General features: G+C 31.1%; 1 protein-coding gene across 2 annotated transcripts; it reads left to right on the top strand.

Moving 5' to 3' along the window:
• Positions 1-72: 72 nt before the first annotated feature.
• On the top strand, positions 73-12,246 carry LOC116024738 (protein GRAVITROPIC IN THE LIGHT 1). Of its 2 annotated transcripts, none has more exons than XM_031265717.1 (4): positions 73-203; positions 2,375-2,512; positions 8,533-9,197; positions 11,322-12,246. In XM_031265717.1, exons 1-4 carry the CDS (start codon positions 157-159, stop codon positions 12,074-12,076), a joined length of 1,605 nt encoding a protein of 534 aa, XP_031121577.1. In that variant the 5' UTR covers positions 73-156; the 3' UTR covers positions 12,077-12,246. The 2 variants fall into 2 exon arrangements, with proteins under 2 accessions (XP_031121577.1, XP_031121576.1); XM_031265716.1 differs by having other exon boundaries at positions 8,518-9,197.
• Positions 12,247-12,675: the final 429 nt, after the last annotated feature.

Raw genomic sequence — 12,675 nt, 5'->3', positions numbered from 1 at the left:
AGCGAGCTGCTCCTGAAGTGTCTATAAATACTGAGTTTGCGACAAAGGCTTAGCTACTTTGCACATAGAATCATTGCCATCTTGTTTCTCTATCTCTCTTCTCTTCCCCACAACTACACTCTTACTGTGCTTCGGATCGACGTACTCAACTCAATTATGTTGCCAAATATCTTATTTCCATCACTTCGAGATGGGACATCAAGGTAATTCTTATGGTGATATATATATATATATGACCGATCATATTTCATTATTTTTTTTTTTTTTTTTAAAAAAAAAAACTCTCAAAGGTTGATTTATTCAAATCGGTAGATTAAATTAGTTTTGACTTTTTACTGGAAGCATGTTCTCACATAAACCCTCTCATTTGTGTGTGTGTGTGTGTGTGTATATATATATATATATATACACGGAAAATTTTACTGTGGACCATGAAGGATGTATATATCATTTTAATTACATTGCAGTTTTATTTGAAAATATTGCTATGTTTTTTAATTTCACTTTTCCTCCACACTAGTTTCATATAGCAATATTAAAGTAGGGAGTATCATTTTAATTCTATTATAGTTTCAGTTGATAATATGCATTCTTACTTGAGCTCTATTTTTGTTTTATTTTTCACACACACTAGTTTAATTATAATAAAGTTAAGTATTATTTTAATTGCACTTCAAGTCATTTGACAATATATGTTATTGGATGGCTCTGAATTTTAGTTTCATTTTCCACGCGTTCATTATATGATTTAAATCATATTTTATTTATACTACAGTTTCATTTGACAATAATATGTTCTGTTTTTTAGTTTCGTTTTTCACACACTAGTTTCATTATAGTAACACTAAAGTATCATTTTAATTCTACTATAGTTTCGTTCGACAATCATGGTCTACACAGCGATGTGGGACCATGGTCCACTGTATAACAACTTTTACACACACACACACAAGAGACGTATCACATAAGAATCACATGTTCAAGAGAGGAATATAATGAAAGTCCATCGCAAGCGTCCATTTGTGTGGATCTAATGGATTAGAAATTTAAAAAAAATTCGATGATATTCTTTGTAAATAATTTAAAATTTGAAGTGCAAATAAATTGTTTTAAAAGTATAAGTAACAGTTTCATAGAGTATACTTAAGTGCAAGTAAAATGTATTTAAAATGCAAGTAACATGTATTAAATGTGCAAGTAAAATGTATTACAAGTGCAACAATATAATATACATCGAGCAGCAATATTAAATGGACATAACGTTATCATTAGGTGCACTAATGTGAAAAGGTAATTTACTTGCACTATTAAGTGAAAATTGTTGCATTTTAAGTGATTTTACTTGCACACTTACACTAGTTACTTGCACTTTTAACACATGTTACTTGCACCAAAGTTTTTTGTTATTTAGAAAAATTTCATCGCAATTTTTTTAAAATTGCATCTGATCTGTTAGATCTGGACTGATGAACAACTGTGACTGGGTCTCATTCCTCTCATATGCGCCTGTTATAACCTAAACGCATATATATATATATATATATATATATATATATATATATATATATATATATATATATATATATATATATATATATATATATATATATATAATCTCACGGATCTTTATTCTTGAGACGGGTCGAATCAAGATGAAATGTAATACTTTATTCATGATTTAGTATTGCATTTGTTAGTATAAGTATTACATTTCATCTTAACCTGACCTGTCTCACAAATAAAGATTCGTGAGACGGTCTCACACAAATTTTTACATATATATATATATATAGAGAGAGAGAGAGAGGGGAGTTAAACTTGTTTTTAAAAATATTATTGGACATCTAAGATTTTTAGAAAATATAAATTTTAACAAAATCATTAGCAGAAGAATTAAAATCATTCCTTCACTGACAACTCAATGAGTAAAAAAGGGTATAACTTATACTCCCTCTGTCCCATTTTACCTGTCCTATTTACTATTCATTGGTCAAACCCAACTCTTTCTTCTTTACTTATTTTCTTTAGTAATTTTTTATTATTTTTAAATTTAATTTTTTGTGTTTAATAGTACTTTTAATGTAGTTTCTAAATATATAAATTTTATATATTAATGCTAAACTTAATATCATGAAAAATTGAATTAAAAATTACTTCAACGAACCAGACAATCATTTCGGGACGGAGGTAGTAACATATAAATGGAATCGGGGACTAGAAATTTAACTTTTAAAAAAGTCTTATCATTAAGCATGATGATCATCTCATTATAAATCCATGATTAAATATAATAATCAATTTATTGATAAAACCCATAATTAAAGTTTCTGCTTTGTTTAGTTGCATCTAAATTTCTTGACAATGTTATTTTCAGGAAGAAAAGAAGTAGCGGCAGCATTGATGGAATGCAAGACAATGACGTGCATCTGCCCTACTCGGTACCACTTCATCCTCATCTAATCACTGCCAACCACAGGAAATTCACATTGCACTCCGAGAATCCCAAGCACAGGTTAATAAAATTTCTCATTTATCCATACAACTAGTTAATATTAATTGAAAGAGTTGATTCCATTTTTGTCCCAAATTTATAGGTGTAAGTTTATTTTTAGTTCTTTTATATCATAATATTTACATTTGGTCATAGTATTATTGTGACATGATCATTTTTGGTTCTTTGTCAACAAAATTGCTGAAATGTTGTTAAATACAATGACGCTTCGATCATTTTTATACAAAGTGAATTGACCTCGCTATATTTTTATGTTTATTTTTTTTTTGAAAAAATTTGTAATTGAAGACTGAAATGCATTTTTATTTAAAGGCATTACAACTATTCTGTTGATAGAGGACCAAAAATGGCCATGTCACAATAATACTAGGACCAAATGTAAATGTTCTGATAAAAAATAACTAAAATTTGACTGTCACATATAAATCGATGACCAAAAATAGAATTAATTCTTAAGTCCAATATTAAAATTATTTTAAAATAAAATAATTTTAAAATATTAATTTTAAACCTTCAAAATTATATTTGTGAAAACCTTATATCAAAAAAAAAAATGAAACTATTTGGCAAATATAAAATTAGTTATTGCTAGATTATTTATGTTTATAAATTGTAATGGAGATTAACAGGGAAGTAATGCAAATATGTGAGCAGGATAAAATTAATAAAATGAATAATAATTTTTTGTATAATTAATTGGATTGTTATAATATTAATTTTAAACTTCTAAACTTTATCTGAAAAGTTAATTAGGTCATTAAACTTTTTTTAAAATGCAATTACACCCTTTAACATGTTATATTCTGACAATGAAGTCTAAAAATGGGTAAATGACCTACTATTACAGATCATTGGGGTTTTGACATCAATTTTATCATCTCCAGCTACAACCCGGTGACCGACGACAACAAAATCGTCATCAGTCACCATCAGTGGTCGCCTTCCTTGGCAAGGCGACCATTGGTTGCCTTCTCTGAGATGAGAAGGCAAACTGTTTCCCTTCTCCGATGGCTTGTCACCATTGGTCTCCTTCTTCGATGAAAGGCGACCACTAATTGCCTTCTCTGATAGAAGGCAACCGCCGACGGTTCGACCATCGTCGATAACTAGATTGTCCCCTGAGAAGATAGAATTGATGTTGGAAGTCTAATAACCTGTAATAGCAGGTCATTTACCGGTTTTAGGACTTCATTGCCTTAATATAACATGTTAAAATGTGTAATTGCACTTTTTAAATATATAGGGACGTAATCAACTTTTTAGATAAAGTTTAGGGTTTATTTGATTTTTTTCTCTAATTTTAATGAATATTTCTTATTTTCTTAAATAGTTTTAACCTGAGAATAACAAAGTATGACGGGATTGAAATAACTTTGTCAAGGTAAAATATAACATACAACATTTTAAATTTAATGTAAAAACCTGTCAACCCTAAAAATTCAAACAAAAATAAGAGATATAACTTGATTTCACCCATCTAGATAATGATGATAATGATGATAATGATGATAATGATAATAATGATAATAATAATAATAATAATAATAATAATAATAATAATAATAATAATAGATATTTAAATATCCCATCATATAAATTTTATTTGCAATTTGATATTTTCATATTCGTTTCTATTTTTATTTTAATAACTCTATTGTGAAATAGTTAACCATGACTTTTTATATGAGCTTGACTTTGATACTAAATTAAAAATTTTATTCCTTCTAAACTAAAACTCTAAACTTATAATTAGACTATAAATTTGTATTTTAATACAAGCCACATATAGCTAAATTTTATTTAAGTTATTTACAATTTGAATATTTTCAAATAAATTTTTATGATAAAATTTATATATTCAAAAATTATATCAAATTCTCTATAAAACATTTAAAAATCAAAATTTAAAATTATAACAAAATTTTAAATATAATACAAAAAAAGGTATTATGTAGGACATATGAAAAGGAAAACTATAAAGTCATAAAGTAAGCAAAATCTTTAGTAGCCAATTGTGGTGCGTTCAAATTATAATTTTGGAAAATACAGGGGCAAGATGTTATAAAAGCAAGGGGCAAAACTCAAACGATCGTAACAATAAAGCGTATTTGGTCCAAAATGGAGCGCACTTAAGCATGATCACAATTTGGTTCGAACCGAACCATCTATTATAAGAACTGGATTGAAAACGGAATAGTATAGCTGATTCTGAGTTCTGGATATTATAGAACTGAACTGATATATATATATATACACACACACTAGTTTACCTTATGCGCGATCCGCAAAAAATAGGCGTCCAATATTAATATTTTATATTAAAATTTTAAATTTATTTAGATTTTAGATATTTAAATTATTTTAAATAATAATAATAATGTAAAATATTTTTATAAATTTTATATTTATATTTTAGAAAAATAACTAACATATAACTCCAATATATGATGTTTATATATTATTATTATTATTATTGAAGAAAATAAGAAAATATCTAGTGGATTCAAGGTAACAATAGTGGAAAAGATAACGGAAGTTATAACGGTAGGGGTATGTTTGTCTAATATATTGTAAAGTACAACTTTTATAGCATAATGTACAAAAAAAAAAAACTTAACGGAAAAAACGGACATAAATGAAGGGTATAAACTTCATTCACACTTATTATGTTTATTATATATATATATATATATATATATATATATATATTCAAATGCGGCGGGGAGCTCCCATGCGGTCGTGCGGCCTAATCTGCGTCGTCCGATTTCATTAATCCAACTTAAATTCGCGTATGTTTAAGTGGGGTTATTATGATAATTTTAGTATCTATATTACGTGAATTGAAATGGTGCATTTTAATACATAGTGTGGTGCGTTTGAATCCATGCTCTAGTGCGTTTTATTACGTATGTTGGTGCATTAACTGTGTTGTAGAATGGTGTGTTTTAATCTATCCACTGGTGCATTTTCATACGTAGAATGGTGTGTAACTGTGTTATGGAATGGTGTGTTTTAATACGCCCTCTGGTGCATTTTAATACGTAGAATGGTGTGTATTTTAACACGTGTTTCTAATAAGTGTGTTGTGGAAAGGTGTGTTTTAATTCGTCCTCTGGTGCATTTTAATACGTTGAATGATGTGTATTTTAACACGTATTTTCTAATAAGTGTAATAGTGCATGTTTATAATCTAGGATGAGAATTTTCAATAAGTGGATTTGTGCATTTTAATAAGTAGAATGGTGCATATTTTAACACATGTTTTCAAGACTATCTCTAACCCATAACACCAAACTCTGCACTAAATTTTACACCAAAATGAATATTCTCAGCATTTTCTTACACCAAATTTTTTTCATCTCCAACCCATTTACACTAAATTTTGCACCAAAGTTTATTTCATCCATAATCCACTTACACCAAATTATATTCATGCACTAAAATAATTTGAATTTTATTATTTAAAACTTTATTTTTGCTTACTTTAATTATTTTAATAAAAAATATAATTTTGATATAAATAATAATATTTTAAAATGAATTTTATGTTTTTATGTATTTTAATTTTTAATTATTTTATAGTCGATATTTATCTTGTTTTAAACGTCTCAATGAGATCGTTAAATCTTTATAATTTACTTTTAATAATATAAAATTTTAAAAAGAAATAATTAGCAAAAAGAATTTAAAAAGTTTCATACCAAAATGGTGTAAATGAATAGTGTGTCACCATATTTGGTGACACACTATTCATTTACACTATTTTGGTGTCTTCCTTGGAGCAATATTGCACCAAATTTTTACACCAAAATGGTGTTTGGTGACTTACTTGGTGATGGTCTAATATGTGTAAATAGTGCATGTTTATAACCTGACATGAGGCACGTTGTGGTGCATTTTAATACGTAGAATGATGTGTTTTATTAAGTATATTGATGAATTTTAAGTGAATAGATGCATTTGGTATATAGTGTGGAATAGTGTGTTTTATCAGTCCTCAGGTGCGTTTTAGTATGTAGAATGGTGTGTTTTGTAACACATATATATTATGCGTTGATTTGATGACTTGATCTGATCTAATGGCTAAAAATAGGTCACAAGTCCACACATAATGACTAGGCGGCACATGAGGATGCCTCTCTCTCTCTCTCTCTCTCTCTCTCTATATATATATATATATATATATATATATATATATATATATTAGGTGTGGCCGTGTGACCTATTTTCAACCATTAGATCATATCAACTCATCAAATCAATGCGCGCAATATATATATATATATATATATATATGTTACAGAACACACCATTCTGCGTACTAAAACGCACTAGAGGACCGATAAAACACACCATTCCACACAATATACCAAATGCGTCTATTCACTTAAAATTCATCAATATACTTAATAAAACACATCATTCTAGGTATTAAAATGTACCACAACGTGCCTCATGTCAGATTATAAGCATACACTATTTACACATATTAGAAAACATGTGCTAGTTTTCAAAAAAAAAAAAACATGTGCTAAAATATGCACCATTATACGTATTAAAATGCACCACACTTATTAGAAACACATGTGTTAAAATACACACCATTCAATGTATTAAAATGCACCAGACGACGTATTAAAACACACCATTCCACAACACAGTTACACATCATTCTACGTATGAAAATGTACCAACGGATAGATTAAAACACACCATTCCACATCACAGTTACACATCATTCTACGCACGAAAATGCACCAACGAATAGATTAAAACACACCATTCCACAACACAGTTAATGCACCAACATACGTAATAAAACGCACCACAGCATGTATTCAAACGCACCACACTATGTACTAAAATGCACCATTCCAATTCACGTAATATAAATACTAAAATTACCATAATAACCCCACTTAAACATACGCGAATTTCAGTAAGATTAATGAAATTGGACGGTGCATATTAGACCGCATGACCGCACCGGAGTTGGCCGCCTCATTTGAACCAAATATATATATATATATATATATATATATATATATATATATATAAAACCTGTGTGCACGTATATATGTGCAAAATATAAACACACAAGCAAATATAAATCAAAATATAAACACACAATTATTTTTGTTTATTTTTTAGTTTAACATAAAAATTTAAATATGTGACAAATTAATAGTTGAATTTTGACCATTTTTAAATAGAACATAAAATTTTACAAAATAATAATAATAATAATAATTCGATTAGAACTGACGATTCAAACCGAAGCCGTGGTTGACATTTGGTCATGTCTTGAGTCACTGAATTACATATTTTATATGTCCTATTGATTTATGGCGTTTGGTTGGGAAGAAGGAATTAGGAGGAAAAGAATTGCAATTCGATGGAAAAGAATAATGTGAAAATAAATTAGGAATTCAAATTACATTGTTTGGTAAGATGAAATAGAATTACTGGAAATAAAAAAAGAAGTGATATAAATACTAAAATGTCGTAGTAGTAGTGGTGTCATTGCATCTTTTTTTCATTTTCCATCTATTGAATTACAATTCATAGGGGTACCGATGAATTGCAATTCAAAAAAATGAGAGAATTACAATTCTACGGAATTACAATTTTCTCAAATCAAACAATGTAATTGAGGCTTTCATTGAATTTCAATTTAATTATAACTAAATTATGGTGCCAAAAACCTTGTAGTTTAATGGCACCCGGTGTCTCAATTAACACTCTTACACAAATGATGAGAGTGAGTTCGAGCCCTACGGCATTTCACCTTTTGTAGAGGGATAAAGTGTATTTGTTGTTAACTCAAAAAAGAAAAACAGTATTTGTTACAGTAGTTTCTTGATAATGTAGTCAAAGTTTAATATTCACTGGCTGTCTCGCACTTCATTAACTGCTCCCTAGTCCCTACTCCCCACTGCCACCGTTGTTTGTTTCTAATTTTATTTTATTTTATATTTTTATTTTTATTCACTGAAATCTGACAGAAATAGAGGCATCAGGAAAATGGCGAACAAGGTCTCCAATTTCTCCGATCTGATCCAGCGCGTTACCGCGTCTTGCTTGCTCCATCCGCTGTTCACCGCCGCCCGCGACGACGAAGTTTCAGTTAGTCGTGGCGGCGACGACTCCGATGACGACAACTACAAGGCGGAGAAGGAGAACACGCATTACGAAGACGCCGGAGAGGAAGCAGCGGATTTCAAGCAGCTTTTAGGAGGCGGTAGGGAGGAGTCGAGAACTGAGAGGATCATAGAAATGGAGATGATATTGGGGGAAGTGTTCGAGGCGGTGTCGGCCATGAAGAGGGCGTACGTTAGCCTCCAGGACGCGCACTGCCCGTGGGATCCGGATAAGATGCGCGTGGCTGACGTGGCTGTGGTGGCTGAGCTCCGGAGGATCGGGGTGTTGAAGGAGCGGTATCGGAGGAGCGTTGGTAGTGACGACGGCGGACGAGGGAGGCGGAGAGTTGGGGCGGCCACGCTCAGGGAAGTGGTGGCGCCGTACGAGGCGGTGGTGGATGACTTCAAACGGGAAGTGAAGGCTAAAGAAGCTGAGATTCAAAACTTGAAGGAGAAGCTCAAAACGGCGACGTCTTTAGCTCATTGCAGCACTGGAAGTGGAAAGAAAGGGAAGTCAAAGCGAAAAGTGAGCTGCAGTACTCAAGGTACAACTTTTTTCCTTCACCATTTATTACGCTTTTGTCCTTCAAGTTTACTTTATGATTCGGGGGTCTTTTTGTAATTTCATTGTGTAGTACTGAATTATGCAAGATACTACCAAATTAAGTCCTCGACTATAATAACTTTTTATCTATTTTTTTTATACTTAATTAGGTTCTAGACTTACTCAATTGAGTCATGTGTTAAAATGATTTGATAATTTTGTCTCTATTAATACTCAATTTAATCACCAAGTATATTAATTTTATCCAAATTGATCTTTGACTATAGTGATTTTATTCAATTTAATCATAGGAGTTTTTTTTTTTTAAATTAATTTTAAATGACTTATTGTGCTTAATTAGATCATTGATTTTAATAGTTTTATTCAATTGAGTCTTTATTACAATATGGTTTGATAGTCTCACCTTTAAGTACGTTTGGTTCACGGAATCTTGAATTACTCCAAATAATAGGATTACCTCCAAGAAGGTAATGTGAGATTTTGAGAATGTAAAATTACTTGATGTGTTTGATTTTTATTGTGGAATATAATATTACTTTATTTGGTTAAGCGTTATATATGGATTAATTTACTATAATGTCTCCAATAATAAATATATATTTCTTTATTTATTTATAGGTATGAATGTATATAGATGCTTAATATTAAAAAAATAATTATATAAATACACAGACATATATATTTGATTATCTAAACATATATTTATTTTATATATGTTATTGCTATTATTATGAGTTAATTGTAGCAATGGTCCTCCGACTATGTTGATTTTTTAAAATTAGTTCCCGACGTTTACTTTGAACTATTTAAGTCTCTTGACTTTCAATTTTTTTCAAATGTTAGTCCTTTCTTCAATTTTTAGTTAAGTTGAGGTCAAATGAATGAGTAAAATTGGTCGTTCACCTGTATAGTATATTATTACTCGTATTTCTCATGTCCTATACGCTATATATATGAAAACAATCTCAGTCGAAGAGACATCGACTAAGATTTTATGACTTAATTGAGATTTCGGTTGAGATTATATTCATATATACAACGTATAGGACAGGAGAAGTACGAGTAATATTACACTAAACAGGTGAATGGACAATTTTATCTCTTCATTTGACCTCAACTTAACAAAAATTTGACGAAAGGACCAACATTGGAAAGAATTAAAAAGTCAAAGGATCTAAATTGTCCAAATTAAAAGTCGGGGACTAATTTTGGAAAATCAACATAGTCGGAGGATCATTGCTGGAATTAACTCCTATTATTATTATTATTATTATTATTATTATTATTATTAGTTGACAAGCAAAGTTGGAATTATATTACCTTAAAATATTACCGTCACATCAACTTTGAGGTAATATAACATTAACATGTAATCTCATAACTTGAACCAAACAAGGTAATATAACATTACCAAACTCGGATTACTTTGGTAATCTAAAATGACCTGAACTAAACGCCCCCTTAGTGATACCTAATTTAGTCATCAATCATACAAATTTTATCTAAATTAATCTTTGACTATAGTAGTTTTTACCAATTTAGTTATTGATTATATTGATTTTTATTTATTTAGTCCTTGACCCAAACGGTCTATAAACTTAATTGCGTAAATCATCAAAAGATCAAATTAAGTACAAAAAAATTGTTTTTGACTAAATTGTGAAAAATTACTGTAACCTCAGACTAAATTAGGTATTAATTCAAATTATACTAAACTTCCTAATGACTGCAGTGGCGTTGCCATCAGGGCCGAACCTGAATAGTTTCTACCAAATTTAGTCATTAATTATAATAGTTTCTTTCAATTTTTTTCTATTTTGTGTTTAATTAGGTTTTTGGCTTAATTGAATCTCGTATTAAGATGACTTGATAATATCATCTCTATTAATATACAATTTGGTTATCAACAATATTAATTTTATTTAAATTAATTTTGGATTATAATGATTTTACTTAATTTAGTCATTAATTATAGTAACTTTTCTAATTTAATCTTAAAGGAATTTTTGTGCTTAATTAAGTTATTAGTTTTGATGATTTTACTCAATTGAGTTTGTGTTAATATGGTGGATAATTTCACCTCTAAACTTCCCGGTGACTGCAGTGGTGGTGCCGCCGGCGCCGGATCTGTTCGAGAGCACAATGGGTATGGTAAAAGAAGCTTCGAAATCCTTCACGGCGTTACTCCTGTCGCTGATGCGGTCGGCACACTGGGACATAGCAGCCGCCGTGAGATCCATCGAAGCCGCCTCTTTCACTAGCGGCGCCGCAGACGCGGTTGTCGGGACCAACCACGCAAAGTACGCATTGGAGTCGTACGTGAACCGCAAGATGTTCCAAGGGTTCGACCACGAGACATTCTACATGGACGGCAGCCTCTCCTCCCTCCTCCACCCGGACCAGTACCGACGCGAGTGTTTCACGCAGTACCGCGACATGAAAGCCATGGATCCGGTGGAGCTCCTGGGGATACTCCCAACCTGCAGCTTCGGGAGCTTCTGCTTCAAGAAATTCCTGGCGATAGTCCACCCCAAGATGGAGGAGTCTCTGTTCGGAGATCTGGAACAGCGGCGCCAGGTTCTGGCCGGAAACCACCCCAGGACTCAATTCTACGGGGAGTTCTTGGAGCTGGCCAAGGCGGTGTGGCTGCTGCACTTGTTGGCGTTTTCTCTGGAGCCGCCGCCCAGCCATTTCGAGGCGAGTAGTGGATCGGAGTTTCATCCGCAGTACATGGAGAGCGTGGTGAAGAGTTCCGTCGCCGGCAGAACTGTTGGGTTTGCCGTCAGCCCTGGGTTTAAGCTCGCAAATGGCTCTGTTATGAAGGCTAGAGTTTATCTGGCTCCCAAAACTGGGTTTTGATTTGTTTTCACTGTTTTTTTTGCTTGTGGGCTGGATTGGCACAACACAACTTTTTTTTTTTTTTTGAAGAGGGCACAACACAACTTATTTCACATCATTATTTAGTTACTTGTTAACAAAATAACTATGTACTATTTGTGTTTATAATAAAGCATGGCTTCTTAAATTCATTCTCATTGACTAACAATAATGCTTTTGTACTTGATTCGTTGCCTTACTTAAAAGTTATGATGGGAGGTTAGGTCTAAATTGAATCTCATGAGCTTAAGATTAGACCTGAGAAGTTAGGATCATATAAGTTTTAAATAATAATAATACTTGTTTTAATTTTTAATCAAAATAAAAAAAGTTTAAATTGAATCCCATGAGCTTAAGATTAGTCTTGCGAAACTATGATCATCTAAGGGTCCGTTTGGAAAGTAGGAAAATGACTTTTGGAAAATATTTTCTGGAAAATGAGTCATTTTCCGGAAAACAGTTTCATTTCTAGTGTTTGGATGTATTATGGAAAACTGTCTTTGTGTGTTTGGTTCATTTTATGGAAAATGGATAGAATTGTATAATTAAACATAGTAATTGTTTTATTTAAAATAAAAAAA

Source organism: Ipomoea triloba, chromosome 7, assembly GCF_003576645.1.
Source record: "Ipomoea triloba cultivar NCNSP0323 chromosome 7, ASM357664v1".
NCBI classification, from domain to species: domain Eukaryota; kingdom Viridiplantae; phylum Streptophyta; class Magnoliopsida; order Solanales; family Convolvulaceae; genus Ipomoea; species Ipomoea triloba.
Note: the sequence above shows the minus strand (reverse complement) of the source record. Positions and strands in the feature narration are given on the sequence as shown.

What these genes read in the sequence shown, in the direction of transcription:
- LOC116024738 (XM_031265716.1), top strand. Translation starts at nt 157, where the DNA reads ATGTTGCCAAATATCTTATTTCCATCACTTCGAGATGGGACATCAAG. An exon ending in TCCGAGAATCCCAAGCACAG is followed by an intron (nt 2,513 to 8,517) that starts GTTAATAAAATT and finishes GAAATCTGACAG; the next exon opens with AAATAGAGGCATCAGGAAAA. An exon ending in AGTGAGCTGCAGTACTCAAG is followed by an intron (nt 9,198 to 11,321) that starts GTACAACTTTTT and finishes CGGTGACTGCAG; the next exon opens with TGGTGGTGCCGCCGGCGCCG.